Source organism: Indicator indicator, chromosome 1 (assembly GCF_027791375.1).
Source record: "Indicator indicator isolate 239-I01 chromosome 1, UM_Iind_1.1, whole genome shotgun sequence".
Classification (NCBI taxonomy): Eukaryota; Metazoa; Chordata; class Aves; order Piciformes; family Indicatoridae; genus Indicator; species Indicator indicator.
The window spans coordinates 17,965,876-17,991,880 of NC_072010.1; the positions used below are offsets into that span (position 1 = coordinate 17,965,876).

The window sequence follows — 26,005 nt, forward strand, 5'->3', positions numbered from 1 at the left end:
AATGCTTCTTCAACAAATTAAGATTGAAACTTATGTTTCAGAGTTTTTACAATGATTTCCTGCAAACAAGGTTCAGTGAAATTCTGTGGCTTAGAGTTACCTTAATTATATGCATAACAAAAATGTAAAAGCTTTTTAAAGAGCTCCCCTTTTCAGCTTTACTGTGCAAAGCCATTCTACAGTTCTCCCTGCTCGATGCTGCTATGCGTGGTGTTGGATTAATTGCTCCTTGCAACGAAACTACATGAAGTAGACATGTTAGTTAGAAATGTCTTCTGATAGTCTAGGCAAAAATCAAATTTTCATTTGCACCTCTGGCACTATTCTAATTCCTCCATGTCTTTGTTGTCACTGTTCTTTCAGAAATAACTGGTCATTGCATCCTGCTTTATTTTCCTCCCTGCCAACAGACAACACTTTCCCTATGCCAATCCCTCCACTTCTCAAACTGCCTCATTACTTTTTCTGAACTCTTTTAACTTCTTCAGCATTACAAAATTAAAGTTTTGCTTATTTTCAGAAGAAGATCGCCTAATTTTAGAAAAAATGTAATTTTCTTTTTTGGTTATGGATATTGAGCAACGTTTACATTTTTTTGCACATGCATGCGCACATAGACATATACTTGTACGCTTTATCTATTAGTCATAAACAGAAGTTAAATTACTGCTCAAGTTCAGAAATATCTGCCATCTGAAAAATACTACTATGGAAAACAAGAAGTTATATTTTATACTTTTAAACTTATACACATATGTATCTTTTCTATGACAACCAAATGCAAGATTATTAGTAAAAGATGACTCTACTTACTCTTATCACTACTGGTAACAATAATATAAATCCATGAGTTAAAATCTGCTGCAAATTGGTATTTTCACAGAGGCACCTGTCTTCCCCAGGACATCTCGAGTTGCCTAGTGTCAGAGTGTAATCTGTTTTCTTCTATACTATTCTTACCAGTGCTGCATAAGAAGCCAGCTAAGAAACAAAGTCCTAACTAAAATATGCTGAAAACATAACAGCATTTCTTTTCCAGTATGAGTCACACTAACACATTAGCGAATACAGATGGATGCAAGAACACCAAACACTTTTGAACCAAAAATGATCAAACATTTCACTACCTTCAGACAACAGTTACAAACCTTCTATTAGCATCTTCTGTATCTCCACATAATCACTGTCTTTTTTGCAGCATCCATAATTTATTCTCACAGCAAAACACCACCGCAGCTAATAAAACTCTCTCCAGTACAGAAAGGACCCTCTAAACAGCCATTAATGTTTAAGTAATTTAAAAGCCTCTGCCAGTTAGGCTTACTTACAGGATTTACAGTGCTGTCTCCTACTGCATTTCACTAGCTCTCCAGAATAACTCTACCTGGTGAGACGCAGATTATTTCAGTGCTTTGTCTATGCTAAAAGCTAACCACATGCCACGGCAACACCTAGAAGAGGGTGGGGGAAATTTTCGACAGAGAGGCGTGTCTAGAAAATGTAGCAATCAGCTCAGTTACACGTCAGGATTGACTTGTTTATTTTTCAAGCTGTGCTCGGTAAGAAATCGGTGGCGTCTGAGCCTGAGATACACTGGATTTTCTGTGGAAAACCCTGATGTGTTCGTATTAGAAAAGCTGATGAAAGAAGCAGGCATCGTTTGGGTTTCCTTTTTTTTTTTCTTCTTAAATTAAGAAATTATTTAAATGCTTAGATTAGATTCTAGAGCAAAGCTTAGCCCTTCTTAGCCCAAGGCTTGCCAGCCTTGCACTGGCACCTTACCGTGCACCAGGATAAAGCTCCCTTGAAATCTGATTCTCAGGTACACAAGTGCCCCTTTATTCCGCAGGGAGGGCTGTGGCTGTTGTCTGTGTGTCCCAGCACAGGGGGCATTACCACGTCACAGGAAAGAGGAGGGAGTGGGAGGAGGGAGCAGATGGCAGGTATGGAGCAGTGTTAAAACTCTGCCTTTTTGGGTTTTGTTTTGTTTCCTATGCTGCATTGCTCTGAGGAATTGGAATCAGTAAACATCCACAAAGCTAACCTCACTGGCCTCCATTCAAACCTCTCCTTAAATCTCCTGCTTTGATACAAACAGTCCACAATGGCAAGCTGCTGTGCTACAAAGCCTAAGCATCAGACTAATCATAATTTCTTTAGAGGCTTTCATTCCCTGTCATTGTTTTTTATGGCTGCTCCTTCTTTTAGCGTCATGCCGCCTAGGAGCCCCAGGCATGGATCAGAGTAGCAACCTGACATTCACAGAGTGGAAATCAGTTCTTTGTGGCAAAGATCTTGCTGCTTACTTATATTTCACAGTTCTGCACAATGCACTTTTACCAAGGATTTCCAGTCCCATGATCTACCCTAAAATGCACACAAAAATAATACTATTTTGCTCAGGAGTTTCGACATACAGGACAAAAGTTAGGAGAGGTCAGCCTAAATAACCCAAGAGTAACCCCCCTGCTTCCTTCTGAACAGCAGCTTTAACCCTGTGGATGGCAAGGGGAGAAAGGTGCTCTTCAAACATCAGCTCCAGTCCTATACGTTTGCTTCATACCCAGTTGAAATGAAAGTCTTGACAAGGCACAGAAGACAGAAGCACTGGAGAGCAGCCTTGTTTGCCTGGCTACAGCTAAAGCTACCGGCCTGCCTCTGAACTGCCTCTGGGCTAGAAATGGTGGGAACTGATGCAGCACAGCTGCCTGGGGCCGGTACTCTCTGCCATGGCCTGGGAAAGCTACTCTTTCCTGTTGTATCACAGCCACAGGGCACTAGATCCCCATCTGCCTTGCACCTTGTCCTCTTGAGAGGGAATTTAATAGGACACTGCCACTGCTAAGTCTAGGGCCTTCATACACTTAAAACCTTTATGCAAGACCTGAGCAAAATAGATGTAGGCAAGAGTCTTTATCTATTATTTGCCACTTAGCCCCCCTTCTTCTGACACAGAACAGAAAATATTTCATTACATGAACAAGTAAAATCCCAGTCTTCCCAGCGAGATGAAAGACAAGAGACTGGAAAAATAATTTTAACAAAGTTTTGTAAGCAAAGTATAGAATAATTCATGGACATTTTTTTTCAAGCTGAAAATAATGAATGTTCTGATTATAGCTCACCGTGGTTGCTTCTGAGTCTGGCTTTTCCTTGATTTTCTAAAGGAGAAAAGCCAAGCAAAAGGTGATCTGAACCCCAGAAAGGAAGCTGAAGTGTTCTTTTGTGCTTGAGGATTTGTGCGGGATGACATTTTTAATTCTTTATGATCTAAAAATATTATAGAAAATGTTACTTGTTTCAAGTTCTTACTAAATATAGTATTAAAATATACACAAAATGTTATGTCTTCATAAACAATTTCTTTTGCTTACCTTTTATGCCAGGAAAATCCAGTTTTATTTACAGTTTTGGACAGACTATGTAACAGGATGCTTTCTAATCACTATCTAGAAGACTAAGAGAAAGATAAACACATCTAAAGCTGCAAAAGGTATTACTGGTTTTGGGTGATGCACGTGAGATAAATGAGGCGGATTTTGAGAAAGTAATCAGCACTCAATCATTTGAAAACCAGAACCATTTTAAAATATAGGCAAATTGGGCATTTGAAAATGGAAGCACCCACAATCATTATCACATTCTTTTCACTTTTGTAAGAGACAGAAATATGACAGCCCTGAAGATAAAATAATTTACGACTGTAAGGAGTCTTCTGCATCTTACAAATTTTTATGATGGGATTCCCACGGCTACTGGAGTATGTTTTTTCTGTTGCAAACTGCATATCAGAATTGTATTTTGAATGCAAGATATCATGAATGATTTCTCTGGGAAGGCGATGATTTGATTCCTTCAAACAAAACATAAATCCAGTCTACCTGTAAAATCAGCTGGCGATTAGTATGAAGGAGTGGATGAGTGTTGCTCACAAATTGCTAGGGAAAGAAACTGCATCATCTGCTATTAAAGCACACCACAGGAAACTAAAGGACGTAAGGAAACAAGATTTCACTCAGGAATAAGGCACAACATCTTTTTTCTTTTTTCTTCCATTTGAAACATCACATCCCTGAAGCCATGTAACAGCCTGAAAATGGCTCACCCAGTGACTGCAGGAGAAAGCACGACCAGAAATGAGAGCAAAGTGTCACTGATCACAACAGCAAGGGGCAGAATTTTGGAGTGAATAATTCATGTCACATGATTTAAATCCTGTGTGCAACACATGGCTTTCACTTCAGAGACAATTACTGTATATTACAAAATGTTCTGTCCTTTACTCCTTTCAGAGCCTAACCTCTTGGTGGCATTGTTTTCCTTGACAATAAAGATGCCATCCGTAGAGTCCTAAGAGCACTCTGCATTAGCCAGGATGGTCTAGGGATGTAGAAAGAGCAAGGCTTTGTAGGTAGAAGTAGTACCTTTTGTTAAACCAATTTATACAGTCGGAAATACCAGATTAAGCCTTGGAGGCACACAACCCCTTCTTCAGATCTGAAATAGAAACAACAGCTTTCAAAATGAAATACCAGAGAAAAATTACACAGAGTTTATTTAGCTAATGCACCAATTGGACCACCTCTGAAAGAGAAAAATAGAGAAAAATAGTGGACTAGAGGGGATGCTGGGGAAGAAAGGTCAGGAAAAACAAAGATCTGTTCTCTGTTTCAGGAAAATTTTGCTTTTGTTTTGAATTCATGGCTCTGCTTCCAGTTGCTATAAAGCACAAACAGGAAGAGCTCGATGAAAAACATGCAGAAAGTGAATGGAAGAAAAGGATATATTGGATATGAAAACTATCTGAATGAAAGATGAAAAAGAAAGACAATACAGAATGCTACGCTTGGTATAGCGACACCGTGGCTCTTGTGCATGTTCATTTTGGACGGGCAACTGAACCTGTGAAATGAGATCTCCAGAAGTTGCTTCCTGGTCAGCCCAACTTTTCAGGCTTTGTCACCTGCCCTGATAATTAGCACTGGCAGGCCTTTAGTCCAGTGTTACCAGGAAGAATTTTCCATGGAACAGTCAACCCTCCCTCACCCAAATCTAGATTACCTGCTTATACCAAATGTCATTTAGGTGCAAGTTTCTTTAAGAAAACAAGGTAAAATTTAAACACTTTAATAACAAAGTAAACATTACTGCTTTGATTCAGAAACCACTGATGTATTTACTGTATTACACCACCTCCATCTTATCACAGAATCATAGAATTGTTTTGGTTGGAAAAGACCTCTAAGATCATCTTAAGAAAAAAAAATGACAATGAGGACAATCAATCACTGGAATAACCTCCCCAGGGATGTAGTAGAGTCCCTAAAGCTGAAGGTTTTGAAGGTGTGACTGGACTGTTGTGTTAGATAATCTCATCTAGGCTCCCTTTGCCATGAAAGGTTGGGCCTGATAATCTTCCATGTCCTTACAACCTGGGCATGTGATTTTAGCTATGTGATAAGAATATCAGGGGCTTATGTGTTGTGACTCCCAGCTGTGTGCTTTTAACCAAACTTGCATAAGGAAACATAGTATTCTGAAAATACATTTTTCATAAAACTTTGACATGGGAAAAAACTTAATGTCATTGCAGAAACTCCTTAGCTATTGCACTCTGAAATGCTCTAAGATATTGTTTTGGTGATAATTATAATATAGAAAAGGAAATGGAAAAATAAAACTCACTTATGGTTTTGCTCTTCTTTAGCTGATGCTCTAATGGTAGTTTTAGCATTCTATTGACATCTGTGTAATTCTGAAATTTATTTCTTTTTATTTCTTCAAACCATTCTCCAGTCACTCCTGGCAGTCCTGTTTCAGACTTCTTTCTCTTCCGAAGTTTACTAGGAAGTAAAAAAACAAAAATATTATTTTAAAGTCATTTTAGATATTACAGGCACATCATCAGTAACTCTCCCTATTGCTCATTTTAAGTGCCTCCTTCTTAATTCATTCAAAAAATGAGGTAATAATTCACAAGCATTATAAAGCTAATTGAAAATAAGATTAAGTTCAACCAACAATTGAATAAGTAATACCCTAACAAAGCAATTCCTGATTTATTCTCTTATTTAAGCAGAAGCAGATTATTCAGATTTTCAAAAGGAAGCTTACTGAGGCCCTGACAGTGAGGTGCCCACCACACATTTTCCATGTGATGGAGAGTGATAAATGGTAAATTCAGCTAACAGGCACTCCTGCAACATGTTCAACGAGTTTATCACATTTTCATAGATTGATGGAATGATTCATAGAATGGATTAGGTTGGAAAGGACCTCAAAGATTTTATCCAGTTCCAACCCACCTGCCATGGGTAGGGCCACCCTCCACCAGACCAGGGTGCCCAAGGTCTCATCCAACCTAGCCCCGAAGACCTCCAGGGCGGGGGCATCCATGACTTCCCTGCACAACCTCTCCAGTGTCTCACCACCCCCACTGGAAAGAACCTCCTCCTAATCTCCAGTCTAAATCCACCCTCCCCGAGCCTAAATCCATTCCCTCTTGTCCTACCACTATTAGCCCTTGTAAAGAGTCCCTTCCCAGCCCTCCTGTAGGCCTCCTTCAGACACCAGAAGGCTGTTCTAAGGTCTCCTTGGAACCCTCTGGTCTCCAGGCTGAACAGCCCCAACTCTTTCAGCCTATCCCCACAGTGGAGGCTCTCCCACCCTCCAATCATCCTTGTGGTCCTCCTCAAGACCCCCTCACAGCAGCTCCATTTCCCTCATATGCTTGGGGCCCCAGAGTGCTCCAAGCGGGGTCTCACAAGAGCAGAGTAGTGCCTCAACCTGCTGGCCACACTTTTTTGATGGAGCCCAGGATGTGATTATACTTCACAGAATCACAGAAACATTCAGGATTACCAACTCAAACTGATAACCCTACTTTACAAGGTTCACTCCTAAACCACATCCCCAAGCACCACATCCAAACCACCTTTAAGCACATTCAGGGGTGGTGACTCAGCCACCTCCCTGGACAGCCTATTCCAATGCCTGATCACTCTTTCTGTTTGAAAAGCATCTTCCTAATGTCCAGTCTAAACATACCCAGCTGCAGCTTGAGGCCGTTCCCTTTTGTTCTATCACTAATTACAACGGAGAAGAGACCAGCACCAGCCTCTCTACAATGTCCTTTCAGGTATGCATAGAGAGCAATGAGGTCTCCCCTCAGCCTCCTCTTCTCCAAACTAAACAGCCCCAGCTCCTTCAGTCGCTTTTCATAAGATCTATTCTCCAGGCCCTTCGCCAGCTTCGTTCCCCTCCTCTGCACTTGCTTCAGCACTTTGACATCTCTCTTGTATTGAGGCGCCCAAAACTGAACACAATACTCAAGGTGTGGCCTCACCAGAGCTGAGTACAAGTGGACAATCATCTCCCTACTCCTGCTGGACACAGCATTTCTAATACAAGCCAGGATGCCATTGGCTTTCTTGACCACCTGGGCACACTGCTTGCCCGTATTCAGTTGCTTGTCAATTAGAATCCCCAGGTCCCTTTCTGCCAGACAACTTTCCTGCCACACTTCCTCAAGCCTGTAGTGTTGCTTGGAGTTGTTGTGACCCAAGTGCAGGACCTGGCATTTGGCCTTCAAAGTAGTTCCAAGAGAATGGAGTGGTTCTGTAATTTAATTGAGTCAAAATTCTAATAATACTCCTCATATAGATTAAGAGCATCTTCAACAGGAGTTTTACAGGTTTCTATGACCTTGCTATAAACAACCAACAAATTAGACAGCAGCATGGCCTCAGCAAGAAAGAAGTCAGTCATTCCAGCCAGCAGTTAGGACAAAAGAACCTTTTAAAACAGAAGACACTGTGAACTGAAAAAAATAGGCATAATTAATATAAAAAAACATATACAATCTTAAGCGATTCACTTGTTTCAATAGTGAGTATTTTTTAAAGCAGCAATAATCATTACAGCCTACATGTTTAATACCTGACACAAGTGAAATAAGTCTTTGTCTAGCCTCATTTGATGCCCTTGGTATACGAATTCGGTCTATCTACTGCTATTCTGGGTCTTCATTAACTACAAGTTCTTTCACAAATCCATGAATTACTACTGCTCTGTAACACTTAGGAATAGACATAATGCGAAAAAACTTGACTCCAGAGGATGACTGCCTAAATCTGTTTAAATCGTTGAAGAGATCTACTTCCACCAATACACTGATGTTCCCATGTATACCATGAACGGTATCATATTTTCCTCTCTCCTTACTGCATAGTTATTCTGCCTGTGTTTACTATGTATGGAAGCAACTAATAATATAAATACCACACAGTAATGAAACCTGAACAAGCTACACATGGGCTGCAACTGAAGAAGATTTTAGTAGCAAGTTTAGGTTTTAGAACAAGAAATCACAGGAATGAATTGCCTGTTTATCTGGACATGAAAAAAGGAGTTGGAATAGTGCAGTGGAGATGCAAGTGACTTGTTTCCAATTTAGATTACACAAGTGCCTAAAGTACAAATCCATGTCCCAGTTGATTCTGATGGCTACAGAACAAAGACTTTGTGCACAGCCTGGAGATGTAACACGAGTGTTTTAGCAAGGCTTTCACGGAAATCTTCCACCTTAATCAGTGGTAAACCCCATGTCTAGGTATACAGATGCTCACAGATATCATGTATTTTTTCAGTTATCACTTTAAATAAGATCTCACATTCTCTGAGACATTACCTCACAAAACCAAACTTAAATATCTAGCCTGGATGTTCTTTCATATGGAATTAATACTTGGTATACTGTCCATACTAGTACCTAATGTTCATCTGGTAGCATCTGAAGAATAGGAGGGCAAGAGAAGACGTTTTTGGTAAATGAGTATTTCCCTACAGAAGATTATGCAGACACATGGACAAGTACTAGCCATTTGCAATAAACTTACTACAAAGGCAAAAATGTTAATCATCACCGATACTGCCGCACCACAGGAGTGACTAAACACCATAAACGCCATCTGCAGTACTGAAAACAGCCTGGCAGTAATGTGAAACGGGAGAGGCGAGGAACGAAGTGCTCTCAAGCGCCAACTTCATGACCTCACTCCTGTGGCCTCAGCAAAGGGGATCCAAGATACCAGGAGTAAGAGGGCACAGAGCCAGGTATGAGGTATGTTGGGAGTGGCTGCGGTCCCAGCGATTGCCCGGAAAACAAGCCCACAGCAGTGTTCCTGCATCCCGCCAGGACCGACCACCTCTCACACACCCCCCTCGCCCTTCGGGCGCCATGCAGAGCGAACCGGTTTCTCTCGCCGCCCGCCGCACGGTGGGGGCTAGCTTGGGGCCCCTGCGCCACCTAGCGGTGGCTGCCGGAGCCTCGGCCTCCGCTGCGCTTGTTCCGGGCGGATCTGCAATCAACCCCCTCAGGGACAGCGGGCAGCCTTTGGTGCAGAAACTGCTGTTCGCTTGACCTGTGTGGCGTCCGGAGAGAAAGGAAAACACACAAGCCCTACGCTTAATCTAACAGCGACAGAGTCGGGCGTTCTACGGACATGCCTTCCACTGAAAAATATGTTACATGTCTTGTACAAAGACTGTCATCAATGTTTAAACCCTGTAAAGTCTTTATTGGTACACACTTGGCATGATCTTCAGGCATTATCTGTGAAGGAACTGCTTTTGAATTGTGCTGGCATGCCCAACTCATGCCATAAACCCTTTACATTACCTGTGCATATTTACATTTACACACACATGCAGGCCCCATGTATTGAACCCTATATATATATAGTTATGTGACTACCAAATAACATTAATGTGATACAGGATGTGTAATTGCAATATCACATGACTATTACATATATATTTGTGATGACTCCCAGCCAAACCACATCATTTCCCTATATACTTGCTCTGTCAAGTCTACATGCCCCCTCATGATACTAATGAACAACAGTTGTGCAGTGGAAGGAAAGCCCGTCTCAAGAAACAATTTACAGCAGAAGATGGTATCTGCAGCCAATATTGCAGTGAATTTGCCTTTAAGGCAGCGCTATTGTTAGTTGGATTGCAAATTATATATTGAGACACTGCTCCCCAGCAGTGTCAAAACACCTAATGCCCTCTAAACCAAATGTACTAATCCTGCTTCCCTGTCTGCTCCATCCATCCTTCCTCTTCATTTCTCTACAGCTGCTTTGGACACTCAGATCCACTTCTTTTTGAGATGACACAATATCGTTACGACTGAAAAAAGTACCTGCAAGCTGTTGCAGGATTAAAGGCAACTCCATTCCCAGGAGAACTGACAGAAGACTGCTCCACAAACCAGTGAAGGCAGCAATCCTGAATGACTTCACAGGGTATACACCTCATTACCTTTTCCCATCTATTATCCTACACAGCATCTAAACTAATGAATCACTTGGGAGCAATTCCTTTGCATTGTTTTTAAAAACATCTCTTCCTTACTGGCACAAGGATGGCTCAGTATTTCTTACACAGACGTTTCCAGGGAAAAGTTAAATGTTTGTATGTACTAGACTTTCATGTGGGTTATCATAAATATCATGAAAGGAGCTGTAGCCTCCCCTGCCACTTCCTCTTAGGATAATAAGGAGCTTTAATTGCTACTGTAAGAGGAAAGGTATTTTCTCTACCATCTTTGTCCCAAATATAGAGCAGAAGAGACATGCATAAGGTAGTAGAAACTGGGTTGCCAAATAGGGCATCTGGGGACATCTCTGCTGTTCACAGCTGACAGAGAACTCGATTCCACTTTTGCCCTAGTAGAAATTATGATTCCTATTGATTTCTGCAGTAGCAGGATTTGGTTCTGAAGGTCTCTTACCACATACCTCACAAGAGAAGAGATAAACAGCAACCACTGAGCATGGGGAATTGCAGCGAGTTAAAGATAAGCAGAACAGTATTTGCTGATTGGATCAAAGCTCTTGGTGTCTGAGAAGAGAAGGCTGAAAGGATTGCAGATAAAAACAGTTCCAAAAGCATCACACAAAAAACTACAGCAGTGCAGATAATTTGCAAAACCAACTTTATGTCTTGTCTTTGTTTATATTCCTTAGCTTGTCAGTGAGAAAAGGCTGGAGCTGTAAAAGGAATTACTGAAGAACCAATTCTTCCCTAATTTTTTTCCTTCAACTTATCACCTTCCCATGGCTTTATACCTTATGCTATGGTGGTGAACTGTACATATTTATGATTACTATGGTCAGTTAATTTTCTAAAAAATTCTAGCTGTTACCACAGCCACAGGTAGCTCTAAAATTCATATGCAAGAATGTTTTTTTACTTATAGTTCCTTTAATTTTATAATTTAAAGACATACTTTCAAGTTGTCACCTTACTTGGGAAAAAAAAGGGGGAAAGAAGTATTATTGACAATGACACAGATTACCACAGCTAAAGTACTTTGAAAAAATTATTATCCACCACTTCATATAAACATATAGTAGCAAAAGCAACAACATTCTGGTTTCCAAGGTGCTAGAGAAACTCCTATGGCAGGTTTATCCTACCAGGAAGAAAAGCAACAATACGTAGAACCAAGATAGATTTTCCTTACACATCAGATATACAATGGTCTATGCTCTAAGGCAGTCTTTGTGCTTAGTAGATGGTGTATTTTTACTTACATTAAAGCAATCTTTTGTTTATTTTTCTTTCTTACTGTTTTCTGTTGCGTTAATATCAATAAATCAAGTCAGCTTCATTATTACATGTATGCAGAACATTATGCAGAAGCAGGTGAATCATTGCACATACTATAACAACGTAAAAAGATCTAATCGAAAAGGCAAATTTTTTTTGCTTTTGTACTGGTAAAATTAAGCATTTCTCTGAAAAATCAATGCTGCCTCTGTTTTGGTGAACAAAATGTTGCGTTGGCAATAATTCTTGAATCTAACCCGCTAAAGTCATTGCTAATCCACCACTCAGATTTAGTTCTCTCTTCTCTCAAAATACTAGTCTTCTACCTAAGTCTTCATCCTTTTTAATTATGATTACTGCTGCTGTCATTTTTGTTATTATGTATTGATTTTAAAATGTCCATTAACCCACAAAATTACCTTAAGATATATTTGTCTGAGTATATGACCAATACAGCTAAAGATGTGTATGGGCAAAAAGGATGTGACACAACAAGAAAGACCAAAGAGTGTGTTGGTGCAGTGTTTCTTTCTGACCATGACGCAAGTAATAGGTCCATGCAATGGAAGGACTTTCACTGTTGTGAATAGCATCAGGTCAGATTGCTGGAGAGTCACCTAGTGGTCACAGCCCTGGATGTGCCTTGTATTTTGGGAATTGATTTTCTGAGAGAAGGGCGTTTCAAAGACCCTAAGGGTTACAAATGGGCTTTTGGAATAGCAACTGTAGAAATTGATGGAGGGAAATTGAAGTTGTCCATTAGACCTGAGCTTTCAGATGAATCTGCAGTTGTGGGACAACATGAGATAGAGGATGTAAAGCTGCCGGTTGCTTCTCAAACTGTGCATCACAGACAATACAGAACCAACCGTGACTCTTTGGTGCCCATTCAAAACTTGATTCGTCAGTTGGAGAGTCAGAAGGTCATCAGCAAAACTCATTCACCTTTCAACAGTCCAATCTGGCCTGTGCGAAAGCAGAATGGAGAGTGGCGTCTGACAGTTGATTTCCGTGCCTTGAATGAAGTAACTCCACCCATGAGTGCAGCTGTACCAGACATGATGGAACTCCAATATGAGCTGGAATCCAAGCAGGCCAAATGGTATGCTACCATAGACATTGCTAATGCTTTCTTCTCTATTCCCATAGCAGAGGAATGCAGGCCTCAGTTTGCTTTCACCTGGAGAGGCATTCAGTACACATTCGTTTGCCCCAAGGGTGGATTCACAGTTCAACCATCTGCCATGCAGTGATCCATGATGCTCTGGAGAAAGGTGGAGCTCCAGAACACATTCAGTTCATCGATGACATCATCGTGTGGGGTGAGACTGCTGAAGAAGTCTTCGAGAAAGGTAACAAAATCATTGACATTCTCTTGCAAGCTGGTTTCGCTATCAAACGAGACAAGGTGAAAGGACCTGCCAGAGAAATCCAGTTTCTGGGAGTGTGGTGGCAAGATGGTCGCCGTCACAAGTTGCCAGCTTACAATTATCCCTAACTATTTAGATTCCAGAAATGTGCAAAACCAGGATATGGAAGTAGCAAGTGAAAAGGGAATTAGTCTTTTAGACTGTAAATACAATAGAACTACTTTAAACACAAACACTTCAATAGACAGAACTACATAAACACAAACACAGAAATACTTTAAACACTTCTGCACATGATTTAGATACCCACTCTCAAATACCTTTTCAAGCAGCAAGTTGGGCTACTTAAGCAGAGAGCTGCGAACAGTAATTGTCTTTTTATCCCCAGAACACTTGCATGACAATAGATATCAGATTGAGTTGTGATATGTGAGTTAAGAACAGAACCTCTTTTCTGCCCTTACCCAAGTTCTACCTTGGCTATTCATGGAGAACATTGTTCTATTTCCACTTCTCATCCTTTTAATGAAAAAGTAGAAAAATCACAAAATCTGAGATCATTATGCTATCTTTACTGAGCAGATATATTCTTTTAAATTAAAGCTTATCACCTGCTTTGAGATAGCATAACACAGTGGCAATGTGCACAGTGATTACATACAATCGGCAGATAGACTATCAGCATACAGGAAACATCGGCCTCCCACTGTGTGTTGGATGCTTCTTTCTGCTCTGTAACCTACACTGTCTTTTTTTGGCTATAATTTGTTCATTTAAGCACTCCATTACAGTGTCTAAAAGCTACCTCTGCTTTTCCCCAAAGCATTAACTTCTGATATTAAACTATATGAAACTAATATACTGCAGACAACTTATTCTAGCTGCTGTTTTCCTTCACTGAATTCCAACACTCCATTTCCCCTTGATGCTTTTGTCTGTTCCCCTGGGCAAGAGCAAAGACAAACACTTCTTTGAAACAGAAAGCTAGGAAATGTTATAGGGGCAAGGAAGAGGTTCACTCTCCTGCTGACCACATAACTCCTGCTTGTTCTGGCAATTCAGGAATTAGTACTTCTCAGTTAAAGCTCAGAAATCAGGAACTCAATGACTATCTTCATAAAGTTTCTAAAGCACAGAGTACTGTGCTGAGGGTGATTAATCACTCATCTCAAGCTGTAACAATGCCTCAAAATACTGTTTTTGACATGAAAACTATGGCAGCTACCTTGGGTTTACAGTGAAAACATTATTTCATCACTGATGGAACAAATAGAAAAGGCTGTAAGCATATATATCTTTTAATTGAGTTTACACATACTTAGAATATGAAAGCTCTTAGTCCTTTGGTCAACAAGAGTGAATGAGGTAAAATACTGCTAGTAATGTCACAACTCTTGGTGACTCTCCAGCTTGGGCTGACTGCCATTTCCTCTACAGTGAGTACAAAATAGAGGGAAAGGTCCACTCTGAAAAAGCTTTACACATTGTTTACAACCTCTGTGTACAGACTGCAGATATGTCCAAAAAAAAAAAAAAAGGTGTTACTTTATTATGTGGTCAATACTCACAAGCGACCTACAAATATCATAGGGTAATAACAAAACAAATCCATGATGCAATGAAGAATACCTATCATTTTTAAAGTCTTTCACATAGCTTCTGAACACTAGCAATTAATATCTCTAATGAGATTACTTCATTAATAGGAATTTCCATCAGCATTAATACATGCTAATAGGTGCAACAGATAAAGTTCTCCATGTAAGGATTCTGATTTGTTTGCAGGGATAGATGTAGTCTCAATACAAAAAGATCACATGAGAGGAGTAAGTGTTGAATGTCTGTCCAGCAATCTTACATAGAAATACAGATGTATGCTGTGTATGCCATATGATGGGAGGAAGGCTGCGAACTGGGTCTCCTTAGGCGTCTCAGTAGATCAGAAGGTAATGATTAACAGCAGACATATTTACTCTTCCAGGGTAGAGCTGCTAGTTGATTGTGAGACCTTTTATAAAGACTGATAACATGCAAAGAGACAGTGCAAGTAATTTACAGTATGGCCACATATTACAAATTTAACTGCCTTACAAAGACAGTAGGGTCTGGAACACAAACTCTATGAGGAGAGGCTGAGGGAGCTGGGGTTGTTTAGCCTGGTGAAGAGGAGGCTCAGGGGTGACCTCATTGCTGTCTACAACTACCTGAGGGGAGGCTGTAGGCAGGTGGGGGTTGGTATCTTCTCTCAGGCAACCAACAGCAGAACAAGAGGACACAGTCTCAAGTTGTGCTGGGGGAGGTATAGGCTGGATGTTAGGAGGAAGTTCTTCACAGAGAGGGTGATTGCCCATTGGAATGGGCTGCCCAGGGAGGTGGTGGAGTCACCATCACTGGAGATGTTCAAGAGGAGACTGGATGAGGCACTTAGTGCCATGGTCTAGTTGATTGGTTAGGGCTGGGTGATAGGTTGGACTAGATGATCTTGAAGGTCACTTCCAACCTGGTTGATTCTATGATTCTATGATAAAATGCAGAAACTATTCATCGTGATACTGTACAATTGTCTTTATCATAGAATCATAGAATAGAATCATAGAATCAAGAAGGTTGGAAGAGACCTCAAAGATCATCGAGTCCAACCTGTCACCCTAAACCTCATGACTATCTAAACCATGGCACCAAGTGCCACATCCAATCCCCTCTTGAACACCTCCAGGGATGGTGCAAAACCTTTCAAAGGTAACAGTATAAGGGGAAACCCAAGAAAACAGACATAGGCCTGGTGAGGAGCTATGAATGAGGGGAATTCATATCAAATGAAGACCAAGTCTCAGCTCTGCAAGCAGATTTGTGTGTGAAAGACCATGGATCTGGACAGAGCTGAGAGCTTAGCTGGAGCTAGAGGCTCCAGACTAGCTTAGGTGTTTGTAAAAAGTAAGCTTGGAGCCTAGGTCTCTCAAAATACACCTTCACGATCTCAAACAACTGTGTAGCGTCTCACACAGAGTGGAAGCAAGATTCTGGTGACAAAAGTAAGACAGAAGGTCAGAATACACTCACACACACTTTACATGTTACTGCAATGCTATAAAAGCCTCATTTACATGGCTTTAAATTAGGGAAAGAAGTTATAAGAGTGAATGTAGGCTCTAAAAGATGGATGTTTTTAATCTGGAAATATAATGCTTTTATATTGTATAAGTATATTTATGGAAAACCTTTTCAAGGCAACAATATAAGTAGAAACCCAAGAAAAGAGTCACAGGCCTGTAGCTTAGAATCTCATAATTTATCACAATTCTTCCACTGCAAATAGGAATATTATAGTATAATCGTACTTTAAAATATAATATTTATATGTATGTAGTATATAGCTACACCTATAAATATGTATTTAAGAACATGCAGGAAGAAACAGACTGCAGAGTACCCCATGCATGCTTGGCTTGACAGAAGCTCTGCACTCAAGCCCCTGTATCTAGAAATCCAAGATATGGCGGCAGAAGTATTGTAGTTCCTTGATTATTTCAATCACAAACTAAACTGTGTGTAGTTTATGTGCAAAAAGTTGTACATATACTGCACTTTTGGTTATTTACTCTTAGCTTTTATTCCATGGTTTTAATGTGTTTGGTCACACTATGGTGGCAGCACATATACCTATTTATTTCTGGGATACAGCTGATAAGAAGAGTATAGTTTCTCATAAGAATTTAAAACACAGACACAGAAATACAGCTTATTACATTTAACAATGTCAATATAACAATCTACCTGCAAAGAACTATTAGAAATACTTTTGATGTAAACATTTACATGCACAAATCCTCAGGAAAGATCCCAATTTTTCCCTACTTGTTTTAATACATTTCTCACATGAAATCTGTAAGTTGCAAAACTTTGCAGATGGTCAACTCCAAAGAATTAAGTCATTTTTCAATTTAAAACAAGTACAGGAAAGACCAAAATGAGGCCAGTCCTTAGTCTATATAGTCCCATATTAAAGTTATGGAACACAGAAGAAAATGAGGTGTGCCCAATGTTCAAAACTGTATTGGGCCGAACTTCATTTGATTTGAAAATGAGATTCAGGAAGCAAAAAAGATTTTAAAGGATGATTACATTCAGTATACATAAACCACAAACCCTAAATTTTAAGAGACAGACCTATGCAACATTTTTCAAATGCTGTCAGAACAGTATCACACAGAAACCAAAGAACATCAGGTGAAGTCTTGACATACTGCCCAACAAGCTTTGCTTCCAGCCATTAGCCTGGTCTCTCCAAAAGCCACATCTACAGGAGGTGCTAGGGCTGCATGTCTAGATGAACCCAAGAATCTGAAGTACCTCAGGGACCAAACCCAACAAAACTCCAGCACCTTGGGCTTTACCATGGAAAAGAATGTGCTGCAGTCTCTGAGAGGATTACCAGACATATAACCTGAACACACCAACCACTGGATCACAGTTGTGTTAGTACCTGGGGAGATACCAGCCCCTCTGAACATGAACCAGACATGTTCTTTTGCCACACCTTTTTGACTTTCTGGCGTAACCAATTTAATATTTCTGAAATACACGTGAGAACTTGAAGGTGTTGGTACACAGTGTGTAGAACTGTCAGCACCTGGAAACACTTTTGGGGTCTTTCCAAGGCTGCTCACTGTAGAATGATCATTCTTTTCCTCACAGCAGTGACAGGCATTATCTTCCAGAGGCCCAGTGACTCTACCACACTTGCCACTAGCATTACAAACAACTTTTAATAGATACGTATAAGAAAGTTGAGCTAAAGTGAAATTGATCATACTTTATTGATATTTTCTGTATTTCAGGCAGTTGTCCATGCATCTCCATGACTTAGCTTGATCAGCACGGAATGCTGCAATGTCAATTATTGTTTTAACTTCTGCACCTGAGTTGTAGAGGAGACAGAGGGAGTTGAGAATGTAGAGGTATTACTATTGGAGCGGTCAAACCTGGGAAAGGCACCAACTTACTACAAGCTGCAAAAGTCCTTAACTGGGTCACAGCTCCATAAAAAAACTAATAAAATCAGGCTGTTCTGCATTAGCTAGTCCAGAATAACTCCCCATATTGACTGCCCACTCAGTAGTTACTGCAAGCTTGCACTACTCTGCCTAACGTATTTATTCTTGAAGCCTGGTCAATTTATCCATATGGAAGCTCAATTCTACTTTTGCGATTAATTCTGACTTGGAAAATGTCAAGCTGTGGTCTTAACAGTAAGCCTTGGCTTAAATCTCACCAGTTTCAACAAGTATCTTTCTTTTTGACAGCCCTAGTGGCATCAGAAAGTGGGGTTGATAATAATAGAAATTATGAGTTTCGCTTTTATGATACTATGTCACTTAAGAATGAAAACATTTGTTTGAATCCTGACAGAAGGCCTGTGCTTGAACAAGCATGGATGAAAATGCCCTGAACATGTCCTTCTCAGTCCTCTTTGGCTACCCAGGCCCAGCTTAGAAAGAGCAGAGCTAGTGCCCCTGGAGAAAGCTGTCATGAAGTCAGCCAGAGGCCTCCTTCCCCTGGGAGCTGCTTTTAAATAGAGGCTCTACTACTTCTTCGGCCTTGCCTCAGCTACAGCCCCAGACAAATCCCAGCTGTGCCTGTGCACAGCCACTGCCCCACTGCTCCAGGTCTTGACTCCCAGGCTTATGCCCCAAACTGGCCTCACACCAGCCACCCCACCCCTGGCCTGACTAGCCACCATGGGGCCATAGCTGACCACAGTCACTGTCACCAGGCCTGACCCTGAAGTGACTTCATGGCTTGACCTTGGCCCTGCATCATCACCATGGCCCTGCCCTGTGATCACCATGCTGTGGTAGACCTGATTATCCTCCCTGGGCCTGATCCTGACCCTGACTCATCCTCAAGCCTGGCCTGGGCTGTACTGTGCCACAATGATGATCAAGCTGGAGCTGTCTCTATCTGTCTCACTGGGGCTCTGGGATGGCAGGGCAGGCCCTGCCAGCCAAGCCCTGCCAGTCTTGCGGGGACACCCTGAAGCCCCAATAACATGAAGAAAGAAGAAATACATTCAGTGCATTATCAGATAGGTTCTTCCAAACAAAACACATCTCAAAAGGTGCTTCTGGGTCTCATTCTGCCACTACACACAATGTAGAAAACCCACTGCTCTCAAACATACAGAAGTGCAAAGCTTTGGTGGAAAGGATTGATATTTCGTTAACAGTGAAATTTACTCTGAACAGATAAGATCAACAAGATGGAAGCAATGCTGGTTCAGGCCCTGCTCTGTGTATGTAAAACTGGAGTTCTACCACAAACTTCAGTTTAGTTAGTCCAAATGTGCAGGGCTTAAAACCAAAGCAGAAAATGACATATGCTGTGCCTTTGGCTGTTAACATCTGCTCTCCCTCAAGCCCCAGTCCTTGACTCTAAGCCCAACCACAAGATAGGATTATTAAAAAACAGCGATGAGGAAAAAACTTGATATGCAACTTAACTAATTGCCTTTGGTTACAGTACCCCTACTCAAATCAAGAGGAGACTGAAAGTGGGATTATTTATGACAGTAATTGTTTACCAAACCAATCAAAGGTTTCAAAATCATAGTCCTTCTTGCTATTTTTGCTTCTATTTACACTTATTTAGCATGCTAGTGCTTCTGGGCTTCAAGGACCTATTTTCCTAAGTGTTTACAAACCACTAAACATGCCAGTGGTACAGTATCAATAGCAAATAATAATAGTACCTCCTCCACAAACAAGACACAATAGCACACTTGTGCCCTGAAACATCCCGGGTGGAGTATCTCTTATGAAAGAATTCTTTATTAATGTTTTGTCCAGAGAGGGAGCTCCACCAGAATGACAATACACGCAAATGGTGCTGCCCTCACCCATGTAGCTTATGGGTATTTTGGGGTGGATTCTAAAAATTCTTTATAATTATAAAGAGTTGGGCCCCTAATCCAGATCTCTAACACCTAAGAAGTTAGTTACTGTGGTGCTGTGAGAGGGTCCACAGGACTACTTCTGCGAACAAGCCAAAAATAAAGGCTGCAATGTCAGACCCCTCAAACAGTAAGTAAGGCAAATAACTGAAGCACCAAGAGGGTGCTGTGTATGTCTGCATCTCTGCAACAAATGCTTTCCAAGGTTATGAACATGGAAAAAGGGAAACTTCAAAGTGAATTCCCTATGCAGTGTTTTATTTCCACCTTCTATTGCTAGACCCATGAACAGAAAATGTCAGTCAGGAGAATACAATAAAGAATTACTTGCAACAAATAAACTCAGTAACTGATCTGCCATAAGGCAGAACAGTTGTGTTCCTGAAACAAATAACTAGTTCCAAATTATTTGTTGTAGAGACTGTGTAGAACAAAGTAATGAGTGGATTCATTTTTCCCACAAGAATTTTATTTTGTTAATGGGTCACCAAGAGAGAAGCAATGAATGGTACTGACTGTACCTCCCGATTGATTTCTTTTGCTTTTCTTTTTTAAAATTGAGGATAAATTAAAACAAATCTCTTGCTTTGTTGCCTTCTACTCTCATTGTCACAGATCTATGCCAATAAATATATTAAATAAAAAAAAAAATCTGGAAATATGCAAAACAAAGAGAACAAGTGCTCTTTTCACCCAAAAGCTCCACTTCTCTTTCCAACTTTCTTTTCATTCCTAGCTAGACAGTGGCTAATGCCTAGCATACATTCTAGAGCTGGTAATGATATCTTTTTCCTATTCTTCCTAATAAAAAAAGAAAAACAACACAGGCATAGTTACTTCTCAAAACATGATCTAGCAGATAAACTGCTGTTCTGGGAGACAGGTTAATTTCCCTGCTTAATTGCTCTGTCTCTCAGTTATTTTCAGTGTCTAGTTTGAAAATAAAGCTAACAATAGTCCCCTTTTTCTCAAGGATTAATATACTAAAATGGCACAAGGCTATTGTATGTAGTCATAATAGGAGCATTATACAAACCAGACAAAACTCCTAAATTAAATTTAATAATTAAAGAATTCAGAGTACTTCTGCCCTTTTAAATACATTCTCTTATGTATCCATTACTTTTCTTCTGTATCTCCCAACTGTTCATTTTTTGGACAATCAGCAAATGTTTCAGCTACCTGTTCCCATGCCACAACCCCCTACCTGATGCCTCTTTTAAATAGCTGGCTCCATGTCTCCTGGCTCCTCTTTTCTCAGCTGCTTTCTCTTGGCCCCTGTGTTGTTTCATCAGTGGATGTGCATCTCTGCACCCAGTGCTCAGTCAGACACATCGGAGCCCCAGAGCTGACTGGGAAGACACCTGCTCAGGCACTCTCCACCTCTCCACACTCTGCAGAGGGAGGAGCTGCCTCAGAAATAAAAGGCAGCAGCTCCACCTCTGTGTCCTATAGCTTCATAACCTATCGCTGCTGAGTCTTCCTACAGGGACTGCTAGTCCCTCTGCTACCTGCCAGGCTCTGACGTGCTGTCCTAAAGAGATGGGAAGCAGTCAGCCTCCCTTGCCACCCTGCCCATCAGCTTCTTGGAAAAGGGACAGAAAACAGAGGCATGTACAGGTTTAGTAAGCCTTTGGGACTTGAGGCTTTGCATGCAAATATCAGCTGTCAATTCTATTTTTAATTACTGTCCCCAGCAGCTGCAGAACAAAGCTTGAGAAGCAGAGATGGATGTACCCTGAAGCCTTGAAACTAAGAAGTCGAATACGACCTGGAATGTTTTTATGTTGTAATTTTCAGGCCTATTTCATTATGTGTGGCAAGTTGACCCATGGTATTAATAACTGTGCCTACAGCATGCATTCATTGTGTCCTTATGGAAACTGAATTGCTACAAAGCCATCTGAATATAATGCCTTCTTAACATGCTGGATTCCTCCTATCTCCCTCCACCTGCGCATCTAACTGTGACTGAAATATTTGGGAGATGCTTCTTCCACAGGCATCTTGCAAACCCATCAGTTTCAATAATTACGCTTACTAAAATAGCTTTTTGTGACTTGAGTTGGACTTCTGTCTTAACATTGCAATTATTATTACAGAACAATGTATGTATACGATACACAGTATCAGACCCTACATTCCACTTTTTCTCCCATGCTAATGTTTATGATGCTTGAGGTCTTCTCCAAGTTGGTATTATGAATGAGACTCAGTTTGATGAACAAGAATACTGAAGCTGGCTGTTACCTAAGTTGAAAACTACTGTGTATTTTTTTCTTTTAAATTATTAAATATGTGATCACGGCGTTTCTAAACTATTTTCAGTACAGTGAAACAGTGAATAGTCATGTGATTTATACCAAAACTGACTGTTGCTGCTTCTCTGAACATGTTCCGTGGGAGGAGTCAGGTACGTCGGGTTTGCTGTTGATGTTCACAGGTACTGCTGAGAAGAGCCACGAGAGGGCACCGGAAAGGAGAAAACAGGCAAAAAAAAATAGAGTCCTGGGAACCAGCAGCCCAAGGCACATCAGAAGTTCAGCTCCCTCTCAGTAGCAAGAACAAATAAAGACCCAACAGGTCACAGAGTTAATTTCTGCATAAAAGAGAAAGCAATACTGCGAGGTCTTTCAAGGCTTAGAGGTCTGAAGCTTGCCGAAGGAGCTGAGAAAGAATAATGGTACTCAGGGGATGAGCTAGGGCATCATAAAGAGCAGGGAGGGACAGCACAAAGTGGAGCCCACAGCTCCAGGAATGCACACAATTGACCACACAGGTCACACATTGGCGCTCCACACAAAGGCTACAGACAGAAAGAGAAAGGGAGATGGAAAGGGGTTGTATAAACCACAACTAGCATTTTCCCAGAGAATGTCCACAATAGGCATGTACTTTCCTCAAGGCTGCCTGGGTGAAGAGGATCCAGTGGTTCTATCAAATTTCCAGTGTAGTTAAGCAATAAAAATACATACATACATACATATATATACACACACACATCTCCATCTGGAAACAATTATGGTTACATATCTGAGAACTCTCAATGCATTTGAGGAGAAATTCGAGGTCAGTATTTCATAGTGCACTGCAATGCCTTTGTGTTTATGTGAAAATCCACTTCCATGAACCATGGTTAGAATTCGTTGGACACAATAAGCCATCTTTTGATCTTATTTCTGATTTTGTCTTTCAAAATTAACTAGTGTAAACCTTTTTTTTTTAATGTAACAAATTGAGCTTGTAGAAAGAAAAAAGCTTGTTCCTGGGTTTTGTTGTGGGTTTTTTGTTTTGTTTTGTTTTTTAATTCCAGACTTGTATCTGGGAATGGATTTCCATTGATCTTTTAAGAGCACTGCAGACAGCTATGTGCTGGCATCAAACTGCACACAAAAGATCAGTGCAGTCATTAGAACCTGTCTTGTGGTCTGCCAGCAAACTTTTCATTCCTTCTGTCAATATACCCAGATTGTGTATCCAGGAACATGCTACATTGTAAATAAAGATGGTCACTTTACAAACTTCACCAGTGAGCTCGCTGGTTATTACTGACTTACTCTCTGGCCCTGCCCAATTCCAACTAGTTCCTTCCAAAACCATGCTCAAGAGTAGTTTGAGGGGCAACTCACTTCAGTGACTTCATGCAAAAAAGTAGTACTGATGGAAACTGCTCCTTCAATTCCACAACATGGCATAAATCAGCCTCAAAATCACACTTTGAAAGCATCCCAAGAGTAGGCTGCCACAGTGCCCAGGATTTATTTTAAAACTTTTGAACTGAAAAAAAAATGTGTACAAAGTCAATTATCAAAATATTAGTAATAAGAAAGACATAGAGTCAAGGGAGCAGGTATATGGGACTAAGAGGAGCAAATGCAGTTTTCTTTAGAGCCTCTGAAGCTCACTGTAGTCATATAGGAATTGTAGGATTTGGCCCTCAAGGGTGATCACTGTTATTACTTAGATTATAGTAGCACAGGGTAACTCTACTTTTCCTGGAACCTGTCTGCTCCTAATGGAGTTCCCTGGCCTGAAGAGCTTACAGTCTAAATAAGACCAGGTAGACAAGTGGAGTGAGAAGGAAAGTACTTCTATTAGGCCCAAGATAGATTAAGAAACTTGCCCAAGGACACATACAAGTCCTTTGACAGATCCAATGTTTAACCTAGATTTTGGTATGGTACCTTGATCACAAACACTTCACTTGTCTTCTGCTCAGCTGCTGAATACCCCTTCAGCTGAGATTTAAAACAGACTCCATCTCAGTAAAGCATCACTAGAAACATCTTCTTACGTCATGTTAATTTTGACAGCTTTTGCATAAAGAGAAATCACTTTCCACTGATGCGGTGCTAAGTACACAGAGAAACAAATACAAATTTGGGGGCAGGTGAAAGCCTGGAGTTCAAGAGCAGGCTATTTTTTTTCACAAGCTTCTCCTACATCATTGGAAGCCTCAGTGCATTTGCTCCAGCTTTAGTCTCATCCAGACTTTAAAACTTAGAACCATCGAGCTGAGTAGTCCTCCATATCCAGCAAAATATTTCTCCTTTTTTTTTAGGTTATAATGGGACACGTGAAATAGAAATTAATCAAAGAAAGAAAGGTAATACCAAACTGTGGAAGAAAGAAATCACAAAACTTAACTCACTCCAGGCTCACATGCTGCAGAAAACTAAGAAAAGTTTTGGATGCAAGTGACACAATGTTTAACTATGCCCATCATAAAATCCACTTGATTGAAACGAAAAATACACAGTACAAAAATCCACTTGACAGAAATGTTACTTATTAACATTCCTTCCACACCTTACAGGAAAGAATTACTTGTGAAGAGTGCCCACATATGAATCTGAGAGAACACTATCTTTTGCTTGCAAACTCCCCACGAGGTACCCAAGTCGTATCTGAAGGAAGAAATTATAACCTTTAATAATAAATAGCTCATTTTCCAGCATTATTTTTATTAATTCCTTGACCTTTGCCTTCACCATCAACATACACGACTTTAATGATTGCTGCACAGAACAGAAATAGGTGCTAGAAAAAAGGTCAGTGTAGTTCTGTTTCTTTATTATGGCTCATGTAAGATGTCGTGACTTGTGTATCTGAATGCGGAGGAGAATCAGTTAAATCACTTGAAAGAGTCTTCTGAATAACCTTTCAGTTCAGCCTGGCTTGGTTTACAAAGGCTGCCAGGATTGGCTCCAGGAGCTGCCCAAGAGCCGCCGACCCGCCGCGTTTTATAGAATTATAGAATTGTTAGGGTTGGAAGGAACTGCAAGGATCATCTAGTTCCACCTCTCCTGCAAGGTCCCGCAAAACTTCCCCGTCCCCATTGTCTCCCCGGATACCAGTGTTCAGCCCAGAGTCCCTGTCAGCGATACGGTGAAAAGCAGACGCAGCTTCCCCCTCGAGGAAGGACGAGAGCCACGGGGAGCAGCAGCCGTGACTGAGAGCCGTCTCTACAACGACGCGCCGTTCTCCAAACGTCCCGAAGCCACAGATGCCCAAGACGGGCGGCTTCGGGGACCCCGCCGTGCCCCGACAGGACGCAACTGCCCGCCTGCCACCTCTTCTTCCGCTCACTGCAGAGGGACGAGGCAGCAGCCGATTATGCCGCCGCCACCCCGCGCCGCCCGGCCCGGGGCCGTGCGCCCATCCGTCGCAAGTCCCGCTGTCCGGCCCCGCGCCTCCCACCCGCGCCTTAACAGCCCAATACCTGATTCTGTCCTTCTCAGCCCGCCGGAGCTCCGAGTCCCTTTGCAGCACATGAAAAATCGCCCTGGCTTCCTCCTCGTTTAAAAAACTGAGATCTAGCCCTTGGGGCGCTGCGGTCATGGCTTTGCTTATTTTCGGACAGGCGGGCGGAGGCAGGCGGGCAGCGCTGACCTCCTCGGAGCTTGGAGCGACACCAGCATGGCCAAGCCCCGGGAGGACCGCGCACGCCGGCACCCACGGGACTCGCTTCCCGGAGCTGTAGCCGTCCCGCACCGCCCCGGTACGCGTTGGCCAACACCCTGCGGAGCGAGTGAGTCCCGGTGGGGCGGGGCAGGGTGGGGAG

At 41.4% G+C, this 26,005-nt stretch overlaps 1 protein-coding gene across 1 annotated transcript in view; it reads right to left on the reverse strand.

Annotated features, from left to right (window-relative positions):
* EXPH5 (exophilin 5) overlaps positions 1-25,782 on the reverse strand; it is a 37,796-nt gene extending 12,014 nt beyond the window's left edge. Inside the window, exons 1-3 of the mRNA XM_054389460.1 lie at positions 25,664-25,782; positions 5,686-5,843; positions 3,126-3,270 (exon numbers count right to left, since the gene is read on the reverse strand). Of these exons, the coding sequence (XP_054245435.1) occupies positions 3,126-3,270; positions 5,686-5,843; positions 25,664-25,782 (422 nt within the window). The remainder of the gene's footprint in view (positions 1-3,125; positions 3,271-5,685; positions 5,844-25,663) is intronic.
* Between the last annotated feature and the right edge of the window lie 223 nt (positions 25,783-26,005).